Source organism: Urocampus carinirostris, chromosome 15, assembly GCF_059441175.1.
Source record: "Urocampus carinirostris isolate Australia breed hairy pipefish chromosome 15, RoL_Ucar_1.0, whole genome shotgun sequence".
Taxonomy (NCBI): Eukaryota; Metazoa; Chordata; class Actinopteri; order Syngnathiformes; family Syngnathidae; genus Urocampus; species Urocampus carinirostris.
Window position 1 is genome coordinate 7,614,297 of NC_142363.1, and position 20,187 is coordinate 7,634,483.

A 20,187-nucleotide genomic window follows, 5' to 3' on the forward strand; every position below is an offset into this window, starting at 1 on the left:
TTAAGGTCAAGATGAGCTTCAATGATCTTAAGTAACAGTGGGAGGGAAACAAGTTTAAAGTTTCCCAACCCCTGGGCTAGTCAATCTAAGTATTATGTTGGTGTACACATTTTTTTAGAAACAATCCCTGTGGCAGTGTTGTGTCAGATATGATGATGGATTGAGACAGAAGCACGCTCTGTCTGGAAGTGATGCTTGTGTGTATTTGTTTGACAGTTGTGTAGCTCTTCAAGGTTATTATTGCCTGCTGGGACAGTTTGCCGTTGCTGGATCAATGTAAACCTTCCTGGGAACGTTTTGAAAGAAAGAGAGACGTGCCTAGTGAAGGATTTTATACATTTGACTATAAAGGATTTTATATGATTGAATACAAGTTACATTTATTGAGTTTAATACTGTAGTTATTTACTGACAGTGCCTTTATTTAATGAGCAGTGAACGTTCAGGGCAGGCATGAGTGGTGGAAAATGTTGTCTACAGAACGGGACGTGAGGCTGATAAGATAATCAGCGCATCCAGACGCGGAGGGGCCCTGATGACGGAGGACGGCAGGCAATGTTTTCAGAAACGCTCTGCTGTGTTGGTTAATTCCAGACATCGCGGCGCTCTTCTCCCAGGTGGTGGAGCCCGGGGGGCTTCATTGGCACGCCCATGGGAGGAGCCGGGACACCATCTTGTGGAAAGTCGTGGGCCGAAAGAAAAAGGCTGACTTCAGAGAACGCTCGACAGAGACTCGAGCGACACTAATTCGACTAATTCGGCCATATTCGATGGAGTTCACTTAGTTAAATAGTTAAAGAAATTAAATCTGCCCCAGTGCGAAAATGTCGGCTTTTCTTGTGCATCTTTTCCTTCAAGAAACGAGAATGTTAATGGGGTCAGATAACTAATTCGAACAATTTGGTAAATGATACATTTTAATATTTAAAACCTAACACTGGTTTCGTGACCCTCCATATTCACTGTGCAAATGTGTTTTATTTCTATTGGATGAAATTATTAAGAGGCAGCGTGTGCGGTACAGTTCTGAGGTCATGTAATCAAAACTTCCTGTGTGGGGTTTGCATGTTCTTCCTGTGCTTGAGTGGGTTTCCTCCAGGCACTCCGGTTTCCTCCCATATTCCCAAAACATGTATGTCAGATGAATTGGCCGGTCCAAATTGTCCCTAGGTGTGAATGCCCGGGTCAGTTGTCTCTCTGTGCCCTGTGACTGGCTGGCGACCAGTTGGGGGTGTCCCCTTCCCACTGCCTGAAGACGGCTGGGATGGGCTCCAGCACCCCTGCTGAGGATAAGCGGTGCAGATAATGGATGGATGGATGGACAACAAAACATCATTTGTATTTTGTATTTGTTTCATTATTCATTCATTTCTACTTATTACTCTGCATCCTCTCATGTCATTTCTTTATTATTTAATATATGTGTAATGTGTCTTTGAAAGAAAGACTTCTGACCAGTCAACATGTTCAATATGCGAGGCTGACAAAAGATGTAAAAAGCTACTGACTAGAAGCCCCTTTGCTACATTTTAAACATAGTTCCTTTAACTATGGTGCAGTTTGTTTTTGTGGTGGAAAAAACAGCAACAGGGCACCAATAAAATGAATGAGTAATACACAGAGGTCTAGTTATATTGTACGATTAATCACAACTACCATTATCTTAAAGCAGTCACGTGTGCAGTGGCAATTTTTGGAGGAAAGCACTATTGTCGCAGAGTATTGAAAATATTTAATTATTTTGACGCTCAGTTAAATATTCGGGGGACAAGGAAAACAGCTGCCCCTTTCCACGACGTATGACTCCGCTGTAACATCTGAAACCATTTATGACGCCCTTCTAGAGGAGAAATCAGTCAGTGCTTTTGCTAACATTATTCATATAATACATACCAGGAGCAAAACAAGTGTTTGGATGGATCTATTCAACTGACTGTGTTCTAGATGTTTCAATTTTTTCACCCACATATCAGGTCTTCAATTGCCCGGAGAACTCTTCTAGCGTAACAACAGAACCCAATAACCTCAAACTGGGAGTCCCTTTACTATTGCTGTTGCCTCACTTGGGGTCATGACTATTAACCACTCACACCTGGTTATTTGCTGGGCAGCCCATGGTGGTGTGGTTTTTGATACTTCTAAGGGCATCACAAACCTGTTCTTTCTTTATTTTCTGGTCTTGGAAAAAACTATTAACATTGCTCTCCCAAATACAAACAGTCATGCATCACCACCCACGGTATAGTGGTACCTCTGCTTACAGATTTAATTAGTTCTGCGAGCAGCTTTGTTACCTGAAAACTTTGTAAGTAGAGACGCACTTTGAATGTAAATGCGCTAATCTGTTCCAAGCCCCCTGAAAGTATTTTTTTAATAAATTATGAAAGCGCATTAGAACATAAAACAAATGCATGTCAAAATTAAATCACCGCACAATAAATGTAAAACAAGAGGGTTATAATGGAAAAAACAAAGAATAAAGGACCTAATAAAAGTATTCCTTTGCCTTTTTGCTTCGCTCTTCTAAAAAAACGGCTCCAATGACGTTGGCTTTTAGCGGCTTTTGTTAATCTGTCGGAAATGTACGTGGCAGACGTGATAATGAGTGATGGCCCGACTTTCTCCAGGTTATTCCTTTCCACAAATCCAGAGACTTCATGAAATTTTGTTAAAATGTCTTTGATTTGGGGTGATTGAATGACGACTGCGTTCTCCTTCCTGCTATCTTCCCCGAAACCCTCCTCCTTATCAACTTTGTGTCACGGTTGCCATGGCGCTCAATTGGTCCCCGCCGTGCTGCGCTAGGTTCTGTCACGGTTACCACGGCGCCCAATTGGCCCCGCCCATGGACACCAGCTAAAACATGTTGACAGATTGCTCCCTGACTACCGTATTTTCTGCACTATAAGGCGCACCTAAAAGCCTTTATTTTTTTCAAAAGCTGACCATGCCCCTTATAATACAGTGCGCCTTATATATGGATCAAAATTAAGTCGCAAAGTCTTGTAACTAAGGCACGCAGCCGCCGACTAGATTTTCCCCCGAAGGCAAAGTAGTCCGCGGTGTATGCTGGGATTTATACACCGGCGTTTCATTTCCTAACCAATGTGTCAATCATCATTTGAATCAGTCACTATTGGCTAAAGTCATTCGAAGGTAAAGGGGGCGGATCCTTTTGATCATTTACAGGCTCGCATAGGCTAAAGGGCGAAACAAAGCCTGCAATTGGCCGAAAAAGATGAATGGGCATAGAGAAAACATTTTTTACTATTCTGTATTTGTAAATATTTTACTCTCCGGGATTTACTACACTCACGGTTGTAAGAAGACCATGGTTACGTATCATTAATGAACGTGATGGCTGCAAGAGAACTTAGGTGAGCTATGCGGCTTTATATTTTCCCGGTATCTTGTTTTAGAACGATCTTGATGTTTCTGTGATGAGTCTATTTTTAAACTAAATTCAATTCAAAGTGTTTATTGTCATATGCACAGTAAAGAACCCCGTTCCCCTGCACAAAAAAATTCTTACTTTGCTGTCCACACAGTTGCCAGCAAAAAATAAAATGGAAACTAAGAAATGTTTGGCATTTCTTGAATCCCAAGACTTTAACCTTCCGAACGATGCATTTGAGTGATTGGTGACATCGTACAGACACTGTTTCCGTACATGTCTGAGACACGTATTTGCTTCTTTGCAAGCTTTCGGAATGTTAAGGGGGTAATAAGTTTGACTGAACCATCTGACTGTTTTGTCGACGTTCCCATTGTAGCGCCTTATAATCCGGTGCGCCTTATATATGGAAAATATAGGACCAAAAACTATTTTTGGGGGGTGCGCCCTATAACCCGGTGCGCCTTACAGTGTGGAAAATACGGTACTTAAACGCTGGCTACGAGTCGCCTCGTGTCGGAGCGTCTGCGAAACTCCTGCTAAACTCTCTTGTTTTGCCAAGTTCTGTGAATCCTCGTTTTGCCTGTGTTTTTTTTTTTGCTCTTGTTTTCCCAAGCCCAGTGAATCTTCGTTTTTGCCTGTGTTTTGATCCTGTTTTGTTCTCGGCCCGATCTGTTTGATTTTGACCACTTCGACGTTCCGATCAATCTACTTCCGTGACCGACGATCTCCGGATCGAGTGTGCGCGCATTCCTCCTCTCCCCAATAAACTGTGAGTAAGGTTTTGCGATTGGCTTCTCCTTCCTGTTTCCTGTTCTGGTACGTGACAGGTTTCAGGTTTCCTGTGTTGAGTTAAATTACAACACAGGCTCCACTCCTGGTAGTGTACTTTCAGTTTTTAAACCATATTGCACCCGGTACCCAAAGACCTGGTCGGTTTCCCTGGCGCTTCCCGGCCGGTTATGGAAATGACCCAACTAGATTACTGAATGTTCTCAAGATCTGGAATGACAGATAGCTCCAACTTACCTTATTGCCACGCCCACTCAGTTGCAGTCCAAACCCAACAACCTCCTCCCACTCCATACTTGGACAGCTGGGCCGACACCGCACTGTCATGAATGATGAAGCCCCCCTGCGGGCCATCCAGTCACCCTGCCTCGTCTCATCCCAAACACCGGGCCAAGCATCGATAAAGCATATTACCCACAGGGTTTGTACGGGTGCTTGAAATCCTTGAAAATACTTGAGTTTTTTTGTTATGTGGATCCCTGAAAAAACACATGAACTATAAATTACATTGTTCGCTTATCTACAAAACCATTGTAAAATACAAAACAATTTCAGCTTTTTACACACTGAACAAATTGAATGTCAAACAACAACTCAAAATCCCTGAAAATGTAAAACAATCAAATAAAGATTAGAAATATCAACTCTTCAGTCCTATAAATAAATGATAAAATGCCAAAAATTAAATATTCACAATTCTATTTTTAACCATTTTAGGCACAGATCCTCTGAAAAAACACTCAAAGGATAGAAATTAATTCAAGTAAAAAAAGCAAAATATCAGCACTCTCTACGATTGAGAGTGCACTCTGTTTCGGAGCGATCAAAATCAATAAAATGAGTCCAAATTCAGCTCATTTTTCTACTTTTCATACATACAGAACTTTAAAAGGTGTGAGAACCATTTACCCTGGATAATTGCAAGGTGCCGCCGTTGGCAAACACCTTAAAGCCAGTGAATTTCTAAAAAGCCCGGCTGGAACGCTTACTTTTTATGTGACGTAGCCTTATAAGTGTTTTCTTTTAACATAGTCTAAGGACAGCAAAGTGTCATTAGCTGGGGTTGAAGTGAGAACCGGAAGGAAGTGGAGAGCTCAGAAGGAGGTGGAGGTGGCAGAGTCACGATTGAGGCAGAAGACTCTGGTTGGGGTCCTGGCTTTGGGGAGAGCAGGTCTGGGCTTCTTTCCAAAGACCAAAGTGAGTCAAGCCCAAGAGATGGAGAGACACCATCTTCTGGAAGAGCGGGTGAGCAGGGCAGTCGGACTCCGGAAGCAAGGAGCATGGACAAGATGGGAGAACACATTACAGCGCAAAGTGATCTGAACATCATGCAAGCAGACTTCCACCGTGTCCGGTTCCTTGTGCAGGCAGTTTACGATGTCCTACCAAGCCCAGCGAACCTTCATGTGTGGGGAAAGAGCGAAACACCCTCCTGCCCCCTTTGCTCTAGAAGAGGCTCCTTGGATCACCTCCTCAGCAGCTGCCCAAAGGCCCTGGCTGATGGTCGCTATCGCTGGCGCCATGACCCGGTGCTGAAAGCAATTGCTGAGTACATTGCCCTAGCAGTCAACAGGGGCAAACACCATCAAGCCACAAGCAAGGCAGTCAATTTCCTCAAGGCAGGGGAGAAACCCAGGGCTTGTGCACAAACAACATCCGGACTCCTCCACATTGCCTCTGATTGGCAGTTGCATGTCGACCTTGGGAAACAACTAAGGTTCACCCAGCATATATCAGCAACATCGCTCCGACCAGACATGATAATTACCTCAGAGACTTCGAAACACCTGATCATGCTGGAGCTCAGAGTCCTGTGGGAAGAGCGCATTGAGAAAGACAATGAAAGGAAACGCGCAAAGTACCAGGAGCTGGTGGAAGAGTGCAGGGGCAGGGGCTGGAAAGTTTTCTTGGAGCCTACAGAGGTCGGCTGTAGGGGTTTTGCTGGACGATCCTACTGCAAAGTCCTAGGACGGTTGGGTGTGACAGGGGCAGCCAAGAAGAAAACCGTTAAATCCGCTAGTGGCTTTGGCTCGAAAGGGCAGATCCGTGGACTGCTACTGGGACGCAAATTGAGGCCTGATCTCGGCTGGGTCACCTGGGCGAGAGTGTCTGATGTTGCGAGACTTGAAACACTCAATGAACTCAGGATACATCACTGACGATGCGTCTCAGTTGCATCCAGGAGATGTTTCTTTCAAGTTTTCTTAATAGCTCCAATAGTCTGATCCTGAATGGTCCCATGATCCGAAAACATGTGAAGTAAAGTCTGGCAGTTGAGCTGAAAATGGTTTCATGTAAGTGGGCACGCGATTGGCGGCAGTGGTGCGCCGGGCTTAAGCCTGTGGCTTAAAATCCGTTGCGGCTTGTCCAAAGACAAAACATAGTTTAGTTTTAAAATTTGCTCATGCGGCTTTTCAAGTGTGCTCTGTAGCCCAAAATTCGCGGTACCCTTATGGGAGTATGAATATAGGATAGACATCAGCAAAATAAGAGTGTAGTGAATTCAATGTATCTATTTCAGAGTGCAACGTCAATGTCTCTTTGATTAACCGTCAACAAGATGAGTGCCAAAGAGAATATGCAACTATGGGCACACTCTCCCTGAGTGCTTCCATCAAAAAAAGCAGATAAATGCAGTCTTACACCTCCTGAAGGTGAAACATCATAGTCTATCTTTTGACCTGATTGGGGTTTTTCTACAAGCTGGCATGTAATAACAGCAGTCAATCAAATGTAATGATGTGTTAGAAGTCTTGTTTTTTGTTGATCTATGTCAGGGGTCGGAAACCTTTTTGACCCAAAGAGCCATAAAAGCATAAAATGTTTTAAAAATAAATTGAAAGAGCCACATCGTATATTTTCAGACAAAATTCAACAAACTGCCAAACACGCTCTGTAAACAAAAGCTTATTGTTCAGGACATTTTATTTCACTGTGTCATTTGATGATTTAATCAAATGTATGAAATGATAATAATGGCAAATCCTGTGTCCCAAATCAATGTAAATATGCCATTTACAATTTGTCTTCCACCTTCAGTTAAGAGTGCTGAGGCAATTTTTTACCATGAAATTTGTCCTTAATAACGGTCTCAAAACAATGTGCGTGTAAAGTTCCTTTGTAAAAATGTCACAAATTAGAGCAAACGATAAGCATATCGTCATATTCACTTTCAGTGTAGACTGCACTGAGCGAGAGAGAGAAGGAAGTGCCTTGCGCTGTGTGCAGGGATCCGCCGACTTGTACTGCTCACCCAATCAAAGTCGTTAGCCAGGGTTTTTATTTAGCAGTTTAAATGGTTTCTTATCGAACTTCTGCATTAAGTTGCCTCGGCTTTATATGGACCAAAATCGGGATGAAATCACTTGACTTTGGAACGCCACAGAGAGATGTGCAATCGTTACATTTTATTTTGGAGCCATGAAAAGAGCCATATATGGCTCCCAAGCCATAGGTTCCCTACCCCTGATCTATGAGGAAGATCAGTATAACTTGTGAACTCACTGCACAAGTTAATTTCATATTTAGGGTTGAGCTCTGAAATGTTGTAACTATAGTGGCTCCTCTATATATAGGTTACTCTATTTATGAAAGATTTTGAGCATAAATCTTGTCTGACAGAAGAGAGAGAATCCAAATTTCAAGAATTTCTAAACGCTACAACTAAAGCAAGGGTGTCAAACTCATTTTCACTGAGTGGAACATCAGCGTAATGGCTGGTCCTCAAAGGGCCCGATGTAACTTATAAATGCAACAAAATGTAATTGGCTGGAAAAATAAATATGTAACTACCCCTTCACGCAAAGTAACTAAAATGTATTAAATATTCAAGTCCCTAACATTACAGTTGCATTGGAAATGTCAGGAACCCGCCCGGGGCGGTTCAGAAGCAAAGCGCGGAAACACTGATCAGTGCAGCAGCAATGGAAGTCTTTATTCAAACAGGGTACGGTACGTGGGAAATCAGGTATCGGAGCAAGAGTATCAAGACCAACAGAGCCAGCAGTCGTGGTCCAAGAGGCAGGCGAGGAGTGCGTGATACAGTAAACTCACTTTTGCAAAGGCTGCAGTCCAAAGGTTCGGCATGCTGTACTCGTCAGAAAGATGGCAAGTTTTCGGTACACTGGGATAAACAAGGCTGTGACAGGAGAGCTTAGGACATGACAAGAGAGGCATCAACTAGCATAAAGCCAAGGTAACAGAGGATTTAAAAAGTGAAGTGAGAGAGGAGTGATTGGAGGGTAATCAGGACAATTACACTAGTTGTGGGGTGGAAATTAGAAGCAGGAAGTGTCAGGCACCAGGAACGGAGACAACCCAATTGCGTTAGTTTCTTAGCTTTATTGAGAAGGAGACGAAAGCTGGTACCCACAATCCAGTGATCGTTGGTTGTGGGGAGCAGGTCGCTTGGGACGCAGAAGTGGCACTTCTCTGGCGAGCGATAGCGTGTCGAAAACAGGAAAACAGGTCAGGTTGTCGGGGCGCAGGAGCAGAGACGTGATCAAACGGAAACAGGTCGAAACCGAGAAACGAACGAGAGCCAAAAAACAGGGAGTCAGGGTCGGAAGGCTTGCCTTAGCGGGAGCTGAAGGTTCGCAACGATCGGACGCCGGTAACAGGTAGCTGGGGGGTTTAAAAAGTGGCAAGGAGCCAATCAGCGACCAGGGCTGTTGGCGCCACCGAGGCAGCCGCAGGTCCCCCGAATCAGTAATCATGGCAGGAAGTGAGTGGCCAAATAAGGTAAGGCCTAGTGTAATGATTACTGATGCGGGGCACCTGAGTCTGCTCCTTTGGCACCAACTGCCTCGAAAGCTGATTTGCTGCCTGTCACTTTTCAAACCACCGTCTTTCTGTCACCGGTTGTCAGTCCGTCTGCGAACCTCAGCTCACGCTAGGCAAGCCTTTCAGCCCTGACTCTCCTGTTTTGATTCCCGTCTGTTTCCCGACTCCGACCCATTATCTGAACTTGACTACGATTTTTGCTCCCCCGTCCCGACCACAGATCTGTTTTTTCCCGCTCTCGACACTGCCTTCGCTCGCCACGGAAGTACCACTTTCGTGTCTGAGCAACCTGCTCCCCGTGTCCAGCGATCTATGGATTGTGTGTACCATCCTTTCCCTTATTCCAAACAAAGAGAAAGAGAGAAATGATAAACGAAAATCCTCCAGCACTCGAGGAAATATCAGCGACTTGACATTGACACAGATGAAACAGAAAGAAGTGTAGGGTTTTATAGATAACTAAACTGCAGTTAAAACTGGATGTATAGATTGAGATTAAAAAAGTTTAAATGTTGGGAATTTTGTAAATATGAACAATAAAGTAAAGTACTATCAAACCTCCGATATTATTCCTATCATGCGTTATATGAATGTTGGAAAAAACATGGACTAATTTCTCTCGGATTACGCCATAATCGGTATCTGACATGTTAACTAAACAGCAAACAAAATAAGAGAGAAATAAGGATTTACATTCTCAAGCCAACGACTTATATGGATGCCACCGGTGGTGCTTTTGGTTCCATTTTTGAAATGTTCAGAGAAAAAACTCACATGAAATAAGATATACTGCCTCAGTTTTATTCAAAAGCGTGGATTACGCATTCATTGTGCACTTAATTACCCAACAAAATGTCAATGCCCCTCTCGTCTTCAACAGTTGAAGTCCGGAATTGCTTTGCTGTACAACGAGGAGACCAACAATTTCTATGATGTCTGCCTGAAGCTGACCGAAAAGGAATTAACCATACAGAAGCTGGATGTGGTGTGCACAAAAGGAAGCCAATCCCACTTAAATGTGAGTGCCCCTCTGAAGTATTCAGATCCACACTGAATTTTGCTGCATCATTACATTCACACTATCATTTTGCCAATGAGAAATTCCCACTTTCTAAAGCACAGAACTGTAGTTCTCCGAAGACAAGGACCTGGTGGTCTAGGCTTGAGCATCAAAGTAAGCACCTTGATTTGAAAATTACAAATGAAAAGTGCTTTGTCGAGCAAAGGTGACTGTTTGAAGTTGTAGATTTCGTCTTCGTCTCTCTTATGCTTTTCAGGGAGGTGCTGAGAATAATGTGCCGGTGGTTATTTCCAAGATTTTTAAAGATCAAGTAGGTAAGAAGTTCATCCCGCATTAAAAGTTCACAACTCACTTTCTTTGATCAAGACGACAAGGGTCATTATACAACTTGAGAAAATATTCTTGCGAAAGACGACCTTCCCCCAACAATAAAATCAGTCTTCTCTTGGCATAGAAATTCTGTCTTTTACCACATTTTGAACTCCTGCGACCCGACCAAGTATATGGGCAAAGAAAAAATCAGCTGAAGAGAGCTTTTCATTTGAGGACTTTTATTACAAAGTTACAAAATAAAATAAAACAGAGCATACATTGGGACAATTCATTACTCCAAAAGGCTTAGAAAAAGGATGACCACAGCTTTTATAGGAAAGGGCATTTGCACCTTGTATAAAAATCACTTTTGAGAAAATATTGACTTTGGCGAAATTACGCCATATTGTTCGTCTCTCGTTTTATCTGTTGATAATTTGACAGTTCATTTCAGCATAATAGTCTTCATGATAGAGCCTCGTTTATGTGCCCTACGATTGGTAAGAAAATGTTGTGTCATTTTGCCAAAGTAAATATTTTCAACCGGCTCAAAAGTGTTTTCCATACAAGGTGCAAATACTCTGTGTTTTACTGTTCTATAAAATATTTCCCCAAATTGAGATACTAAGTCATTTTAGTGATGTTCGTGCGAATGACATATGCTAGGGAATAGAAGTAGAATCGGGCCTAAAAAAATCCAGCCCGACCTGGCCCAGCCCGCGGGTATAGAAGCCCAAACCAGCCCGAACTCGACGAATTAACTTGATTTGAGGGACCGGGTCTGAAGTAAACCCAAAGCTGCATTTACAGCACCGTACATACCTTTGCGCCAAAGTGTGCGCTTTGGCACTGTTTAACCTTCTTTGGCTAAAGTACACGTGGCGCTGAACTGCAGCGCCAAAGTGTAGCTTCAGGTGTAATTCGGGATCGGTCACTCAAATCAAGTGTGTACAGTGGAACCTCGGTTTTCGAAAGCCTCTCAGTTCGAACAAATCGGAGTCTGACCAGAAATTTCGAGAAATTCTTGCTTTTCGGTCCAAAAATCAGAGTTTGAACGCCGGTAATGCGTGAGTGCGTATGCTAGGATGTGATGCTGAGCGGCATACGGGTGTAGATCACTCTTTTCGTGACCAACAGTTATCGCGTGCGGATGTGCTTCGTTTTGCTTTCACTTTTGATATATGTGTACGAAGTGTTTTAGCCCCTAATTATGCCTTCGAAGAAAGTCAGTGCAAGTAGCAAAGTTGCTACAGGTGAAAAAAGAAAAGTAGTGCATACAACTATTGCATTAAGGAAAGAAATAATAGCACCACCGTCCAGCTGCGCCTTCTGCTGACCACCACAAAGGTAAGAAATCTTATTCATAATTCTTTTCTTTATCCTTTTTTTATTTTTACACGTTCATGTTAGCGTAATATTTCGTACGGAAGATTACGATAACGCGAATGTACGTTTAGCCTGGGTTAGCTTTATGTTTACCTTAAACATTCAAGTAAACCTTCAGGGTGTTGGAACGGATTAAAACGATTATCTGTAATGGGAAAAATGATTTCGGTGATCGAACAAATCGGTTTTCGAACAGGGTTCTGGAATGGATTATAGTCGAGAACCGAGATTCCACTGTACTTTGGTGCCGAACACACAGACCCAAAATGCAGCACTTCTGACATGAAGCGTGCACTTCTGCGCCAAAGTACTTGGGGTGCAGTGCCAAAGTGTATTTATCAAGTAAAAGCACAGTTACTGAAGAATGATATCACTCATGTAGAAATAAAAGTAATCATCTAAATAATTACTTGAGTAAGTAAGTAAGTGCTTGCTGTGCAGATCCTCCATGAAGAAAAACCGCAAGAGAGACCGGACCGGCCCCGCCTCGCCCCGGCCCAACTTATTAATTTAAATTTTGGGCCTGGCCCGGATCCGGGCCAAAGATTTCAACTCTACAAAGGGGCATTTTACGGCGCAACACTGCCAAAGTTGTAATTATCAACAGTGGCCCTCCTATAGAAACAAGTGTGGCTTTAGTATTGTCTAAAATTGCAATAGGGGATACTAGCTGAGTACGGCCAAACTGGCTACTTGCCTGTTTGATCCACTTCCTGGCTCACTGGTTAAAGATCTTTTCGGGTCCTTGGACCTTCAGTATTAACTAGTATCAACATATCGCTCTCCCTGAGTGTTGCTCCAGTGTCTTTTAAGTCCGCTGTCATTAAATCTTCGCTTAAACAACCCAACCTTGACCTGGAAAGCTTATTTTAAACCGATGTCAAGCCTACAATTTCTTTCTAAAGTACTTGAAAAAGTTTTGGCACATGCCCTAGTGCTGTGGAATGCTCAGTACTCTGAGAATCGATCTGCAACTTCAGTGGAACTTTAGACCTACGCTTAAAACACACTTATATTCTATAGCTTATGAATGAGCTATATTTCATGTTGACAATATATGTGTATTTTATTTTATCATATTTCCTTTACCTCATGTAGGTTTTAGATCAGGGGAAGATCTAATAATGGTCTGTAGTCTGTATTAGTATGTTGAGCCCTTTGAGACTTCTTGTGATTATGGGCGTCACAAATAAACCTGACTTGACAAGCAAAGCATTAGCAAGTAGCATTAGCATCTTCTTTCATTTCCACCAAACGATGAGTCCAGCAATTCCTTTGTCATCAATTTTTTGATTCTGCCCTCTATTTGTCTTTGACACCCCTGGTTTAGATGATACACACGATTAATATTAAAGGAGAAACTGATTGTTATATCCAACACATAATGCATTTGAAATTAACAATTAATTTCTAATGCTTCATTAACCTATAACGATTGTCCGTTGATGACTGCAGCTGATCAGACAAGAAAGCTGTTCGTTGGTGATGCCGTGTTGGAGGTGAGTGTGTCACATATTTTTGTTTCTTTTTTCCTTGTATAGAGTTTGGTTTAGGGCTGGATCTAACTATTATTTTTAATCATTGTTGAATTGATTAATCGATGAATCGAATTTCTCAAAGACATTTTTAATATCCTCCTCCTTATTCAAAAAATGAAGTTTTGGACAGATAGAAAAAAGTGCACAAAAGAAGAGAATATTCTGTAATATCAAACAACTAAAACAAAATCCAAGTGTTTGTCAATTAACTTGACAATAAACAAAAATACATACAAATATATGCTATACACCTGAAATTATGTAAGATACTCCTTTCTTACCTCCTTACCCCCAAATCCTATTGTACTTGATATATACTATTCTTAAGAATCTAGCCCTTGTGTAGAGTTAAACATGTCATTAGTATTACTATCCAACTCAAGTTCTTCTCCTCTGGCCCCTCACTAGTCTCCTCAGGTGTGAGGCCCCTCCTCTTCTCCTCCTAAGCAATATTTTCAGGAAATTCAATATTTCCTTCCACTGCTTCGCGGATGTCACCCATTGTTACTTTTCCTGCAAACCCAACTCGATATTCCCACCACCTGACCTCAACTGAACGGCAATAAAATGGAACTACTTCTCATTGGCACCAAATCCATCTTCTCTAAAGTTGACTCCTTCTCTCCTTCTGTTGATAATTCCTCAGTTATTCCCTCCCCTCTGGTCAAGAGTCTTGGTGTCATCCTCGATAGCACACTCTCCTTGAACTCTCATATAAATAACATCACCCTGTCAGCCGACTTCCACCTGCGCTCCATCAACCATCTCCGCCCATCCCTCACCCCACACACAACAGCCATCCTCGTCCGGAGCCTTGTCACCTCACGCCCGTTTACTGCAATTCTCTCTTCTGTGGCTTTCCTCAAAAGTCCCTCCATAAACTTCAGCTGGTCCCTAACTCACCAAAACCCCCTTTCGCCATCACATCACCTCTGTCCTTCAGCAATCCCACTGACTCCCAGTCTACCATGGAATCAACTACAAAATCATGCTCTACACCTACATGGTCATTCGTTACCTTGCCCCTCCCTACCTCTCCGACCTCCTTCACATTGCCATGCCATCCCGCACCCTCAGATCATCTTCCTCCCTCCATCTCACTATACCCCCTGCCCGCCTCAGCTCCATGGGGGGAGAGCTTTCAGCCGCTCTGCCCCCCAGCTCTGGAACTCATTGCCGCCTTACTTTTGAAATTCTGCGCCCCTCCCCACTTTCGAATCCGGACTCAAAACTCACTTATTCAGACTTGCCTATTCTTTACCATCTGCCACACACACCGCCCGATTTAACTATAATGTGTTTTATTGGCTATTCATTACTTTCTTGTTTTACTCTTATTTTACTCTTTGTTTATTGTCGTGTCGTACTCATAAGTACAGGGACCTTGGGTGTACTGAATGGCGCTTCAAAATACAATGTATTATTATTACTATTATTATTATTATTATTATCGTTAGCATTATTATTATAGTATTATTATTATTATTATATATACTTTTCTTTTTTTTTCTCTGTAATTCTGGAACACTTTCTGTTCCGTTGAAAACTGTTAATTTTGACAGTCAAATATTACAAAGTTGAAACTGTAATGTCAATTTTGTTTGTAATGATAAAATGTTCAATCAAGTAAAGATTTTATTATTATTATTATTATTATTATTTTAAAAAATGTAAGATAGATTTTTCATTAAAAGAGTATAGACGTCCTCTGCCAGACCATAGGGGTACTACATCGCTCAGCGTCAAAACAGAAATGTGTATACATGTATTCTTATTTGCATTGATTTACGTACCTAATGGCTCATAAATCACATGGTATAAGCGACTCAATGACCGAATGAAATGCCAACGATTTGAATCGATTTTTTACAAAAACTTTAAAAGAACATTTCCTAGGGGGCAGAACAATACTGTTTGAGACTGTTATGGCTTGACATAGCCAGCCAAGTAAGTATTGTGTAAAAACACTAAGGTCTTATACTGCTCTTGAACGCGTTAACAAAGGCATTCTTTTAATTTGTTATAATCGCTTTTTAGCACCCAGACATATGTCAAACTATTCTGTTATTATAGATACTGAACTGTAAAAAAAGGTTGCAATATCCATACACAGTACTAAAGTCTATTTCCATTTTATTTTGCTCTCTTTAGGTCAATGGCATAAACGTGGAACATTGTACACATGATCAAGTTGTAAGTATAAAAATATATTAATGACAATAACAGTTAAAGCCGTTTGAACCTCTGTGTTCATCACAAGACACATGAGGTCAAATAACTAGAGATCGTCTGGTAGGAGGACATTGCTGCAATAAACTGAAATGAGACTTAATTCATGTAGGTAAGGGGTCTGGAACATATGGCTCGCGAGCCATGTATGCCTCTGTCCAGAGTTTACAGGCAAGTTAATATTATCTGTAGCTTTCCAAAGTTAGTATATGTGAAACTGTAGATATTTGTTTCAGTCAAGAATATATAGGGCAGCGTTCTAACTAAAGTTTAAAGTCATGGTGTTACACCTATAGTGGTTTTGGTTCTACATCTTTATGGAGTCCTGTATATGGAAGCTTATCAAACAATAAATGTTCACTCTTGAGACACTTAATGGTGAAAACCCACAGAACAAACTATAAACCCCCAAGCCGAGCACCCCTCTTTCTCTCCCTCTCTCCCTCACTCTCTTTCTGTCTCACCAAGCTCCCTATATGCGAGGGATAGCTTTCTTCATTAGTGCATCAGTCTTGGAGATATAATTCATTATTTTAACGCATTTAGTGCAACATCATGTTTCTGCCACTAACGACAGGAGCATTGTACAACTACTCTACCTTTACGGCTGGTAAGAAGGAATGTCCTTGTAATATGTTCCGTGTCTTTTAACCAATGAGATGCATCAGAATACACATAAGAGTGTGACGTCTGCCTTGTAACATTCCCAGAGTATTTATTTTCAGCGTAGTTTGCGCTATTCATGGGAAAATAAACAGATAATGAGGACTTTCAGGACACATGTTTGTAGATTGCAAAGACGTAAAAGATTCACATTTATAAAATGGAATGGAGGACGAATAATCAATACCCAAGCTTACAACTGTGACCAAGTCAAATAGCCGACTGTAAATACATCGGTTGCCTTCTCAATTGCAGTATTTTGTGACATTTTTGCAAAATTTGGATCAATGTTGTCTTTAAATATATACTGTGGCTTTCAAAAAAATAGAAATAAAATAACAATAAATAATAATAACAATATATATATATATATATATATATATATATATATATATATATATATATATTATTGGTTTCATATCTCATATGCATAAACTTAATTCTGTTGCTGAGGAGTGGGAGAATGAAAGCAAAAATCTAATGTTGCTTGTAGGTGCTTTCCATGTTGCGCGTTTCTTTTCCTTCGACCTTAAGGATTCAAAGAGATTTAGGTTGTCAGAAATGGTCTAAAAAGTAGCCAACAGAAATGTGAAATCACATGTTAATGGAATCGATTGGATAGACAGCCAGAGGCTAAAATGTATTTACAAGTATTTAATTGGAGCGACTCCAAACCCAACAGGACCAGGATTAGGAATTCTCTGGCGGAAACCTATGGTACAACTAGTGACGTCTACACCCTTTCATGTTTTCTTCTATCAGTAAAACTTTATCAAAGAACATTCTGATTTTGATTCGTTTTGTAAAATTAACAGGGTTCATATAGGTGTTTGAAATCATTGAACATGTTTTAACTTTCATGTTGTATTTTCAGTCAAGAAAAGTGCTTAAAAATGCTTGATAACCATTGCTATGTTTCCAGGCAGTCTGAATCTATAAACCGCGGAATAAATATATGCAGTATATATATATATATATATATATATATATATATATATATATATATATATATATATGTAACGGGTGTAATAATAACTTTTATTTTATTGAAATTCCTGCTAAAATATGTGTATAGTTTTTGGTAAATGTCCTGCAATGCTGAGTCCAACAGTGCCATCTGCTGGTATGGGGTGGGGTTTGGTTTTGGCTTCTAACATGTGACCAGGAGGCGGGGTTTGTTGTCAGTTTTACCAGAGTACTACAAAGGTAAGACATATCTTTTGGTGCTCCACAAAATAAGTTAATTTTAAACATTATAACCCCAGCTGACAAATCTCTCACCATGCATAGTAATGTGATTGATATTGTCAAGCTGTTTTGATTTATTTTCGTTTTGTTTCTGTTTTACTAAATATTAATACCCCTTGTAGAGATCAAAGAGATCAAACCCAGCAGAAAAAGCTAATGTTGTGACTCATCCATTTGCAGGTAAATTGTACCCATTTTTATACTCATTATTGTTTTTATTCCTATTTTTTCATATACATTAAAAAAGGATGATGTTGGTTAAAATTCAGAGTAAAGAAAAACATGTTGAATTCATTGTAAACGTTAAAAATCCACTATACGATCTCTTGTTAAAAGTATCTTGTTAAAATGCAAAGATTTATAAATGTATTGTGATATTCTAAAATGTATTTTCTGTAAAGTGAAAAGACAGCTCTTTGATATGCTTTGTTGTCAGTTTTACCAGAGTACTACAAAGAGATCAAAGAGATCAAACCCAGCAGAAAAAGCTAATGTTGTGACTCATCCATTTGCAGAACTGTAATAATAAAAACCTCATCATCCAGTCCAGCGTGAATGTGGATCTTTGGTGGGACACGTACAACGCGGTTACATATATATATATATATATATATATATATATATATATATATATATATATATATATATATATATATATATATATATATATATATATATATATATATATATATATATTTTGTAAAGTGTATGAAAATGATGCCAACATGCCTGCTTGTTATGTGAAGCCCCCTACTAGTCACACCCCAGTGGACAGCTCTTTTGAGAAAACAGCTTTTTTGGCTCTGCTCACTGAGAGGGGCCATTTTTTTTGGCTCCCAAATGTATCTTCAGATATTCTCTTTAATATATATGTTCTGAGGTCATGAGATCCAACCTTCCTGGGTGGAATTTGCATGTTCTTCCCCTGCTTGCATGGGTTTCCTCCACGCACTCCGTTTTCCTTTGGCATTCAAAAAACATGCATGTCAGGTTAATTGGCCGGTCCCTAGGTGTGAATGAATGAGTGAGTTGTCTGTCTCTGTGTGCCCTGCAACTGGCGGGCAACCACTTCATGGTGTCCCCTGCCCACTACCCAAAGATAGCTGGGATGGGCTACAGCACCCCTGCAACCCTACTGAGGATAGGCGGTGCAGATAATGGATGGATGTAACTGCGATCTACTCGTAGCACCGAGGATCCACATTCAGGCTGGACTGGATAATGAGGCTTTTATTTCAGTAGCTGCAATGAGCATCACAACATACACACACACACACAGGGCCGTAGCCCTGCAAACGCGCATAATGCGCACTGCTGTGGGCATCAAGGGCCAAGGAGGGCACCAAAAGAAGTCGGGGTCGTGAAAAAAAGTGCAAAGTGTTAAAAGTGTTAACATTATGCGCTAATATGGTTAAACAATACAAAAGCAGCGTAAAGCAGATATCCTGAGAAAGGGGGTGAATCTGCTTTCTGCCCCAGCCTATCTCTGGTCTTATAGTGCCCCCATCCCCTTCCAGTGGTATGTTCCATTATGCCTTATTCGCAATTTGGTGAACACCTGTACGAACATTGCCTCGAAACGGCAACAAGAGTCTGGAACGGTGAAAAAAAGAAACAAGATGAAGCTCATGCGTCACTTGCCGGTAGTCAATGTTAAAAAAAAAAAAAACTATTGTACTGTATTTCCACACGCATTTGGCACAGTTTTAAAGGGCGCACTTTCCTTGGTTGAAATCCTTTTTCTTTTGTCGGCTCATATGTCGATTGGATGCGACCGCTCTGGCGCACTGGTCTATTAGATGCGAGTCTCACGCAACTGCCTTTAATACCAAATCAAGTGTATGTATATTGATAAGACAAAAATAAAAAGCACCGGGAACAAAACTTAAGTCTGATTGTGGCTTAATCAAGTATTTATCACAAAGTAAAACTAAGTAAGACAAATACTAAACAGTTTGGTAATTACATTATAATCGTAGTGGATTACTGCATAGTGTTGGGCAGATAATCAAAAATGTCACTTGGGAGCGTGCTTTGACAGTCAGTGTCAGACTGCCTATGAAAGATTTGGATTGATAAGGTGAATACAAATTATTTTTGTTGTTTATGTAAAATATTATTTTAACAACACTACATTAATCACACAAATCTCATACAAAGTATGTTAAAACAATATTTAACTAAGACGACAAATGTAAACATCCTCACCTTATTAGTCCAAAAGAAACAGAAGAAAATAACTGGCAGACGATAGCTAGGATGGGCTCCAGCACCCCCGTGACCCTACTGAGGATAAGCGATGCAGATAATGGATATACCAGTATATATATATATATATATATATATATATATATATATATATATATATTTATTCTCTTACAACTGCCTACATTTCACTGCAATTGTCTTGCTTTGTTTTATTTTGTCTCTTTGCCATCCTTGTCAGGTTCACATTTTACGCACTGCAGGAGATGAAGTCACTATATCTGTGCGATATCTGCGAGAAGTTCCATCCTTCTTAAAACTACCTCTAGGTAAGAGTTGGGAAGTTTTAAATATTCCTAGAACCAAAGTACTTTGGTTTAATACATGTGTGTTTTGTTCATTTCACATAATCTGTCATGACCAGAACGGAAGTAGGACCCAGATGCGTACGTTAATCACAAGTTTATTGAGATATAGAGGAAAGGCAGCGCCCGCGATCCGGGGCTCGCTGGACGCGGGAAGCAAGCCGCTCACACAATCAGAACGTGTTCCGAATGCAGAATCTTCCGGAGCAGGAGATCATAGCGTAGTAGACGGAAAAACAGGTTGTTAGCCGG

At 40.9% G+C, this 20,187-nt stretch overlaps 1 protein-coding gene across 3 annotated transcripts in view; it reads left to right on the top strand.

Moving 5' to 3' along the window:
* The window catches only part of sntg2 (syntrophin, gamma 2), a 59,390-nt gene that overhangs the window by 2,706 nt on the left and 36,497 nt on the right, over window positions 1–20,187 (top strand). For all 3 annotated transcript variants that reach the window (XM_088354458.1, XM_088354459.1, XM_088354460.1), the window contains exons 2-7: window positions 9,849–9,986; window positions 10,086–10,142; window positions 10,246–10,303; window positions 13,143–13,186; window positions 15,377–15,418; window positions 19,812–19,899. In XM_088354458.1, coding sequence (XP_088210584.1) covers window positions 9,849–9,986; window positions 10,086–10,142; window positions 10,246–10,303; window positions 13,143–13,186; window positions 15,377–15,418; window positions 19,812–19,899 — 427 coding nt within the window. The remainder of the gene's footprint in view (window positions 1–9,848; window positions 9,987–10,085; window positions 10,143–10,245; window positions 10,304–13,142; window positions 13,187–15,376; window positions 15,419–19,811; window positions 19,900–20,187) is intronic.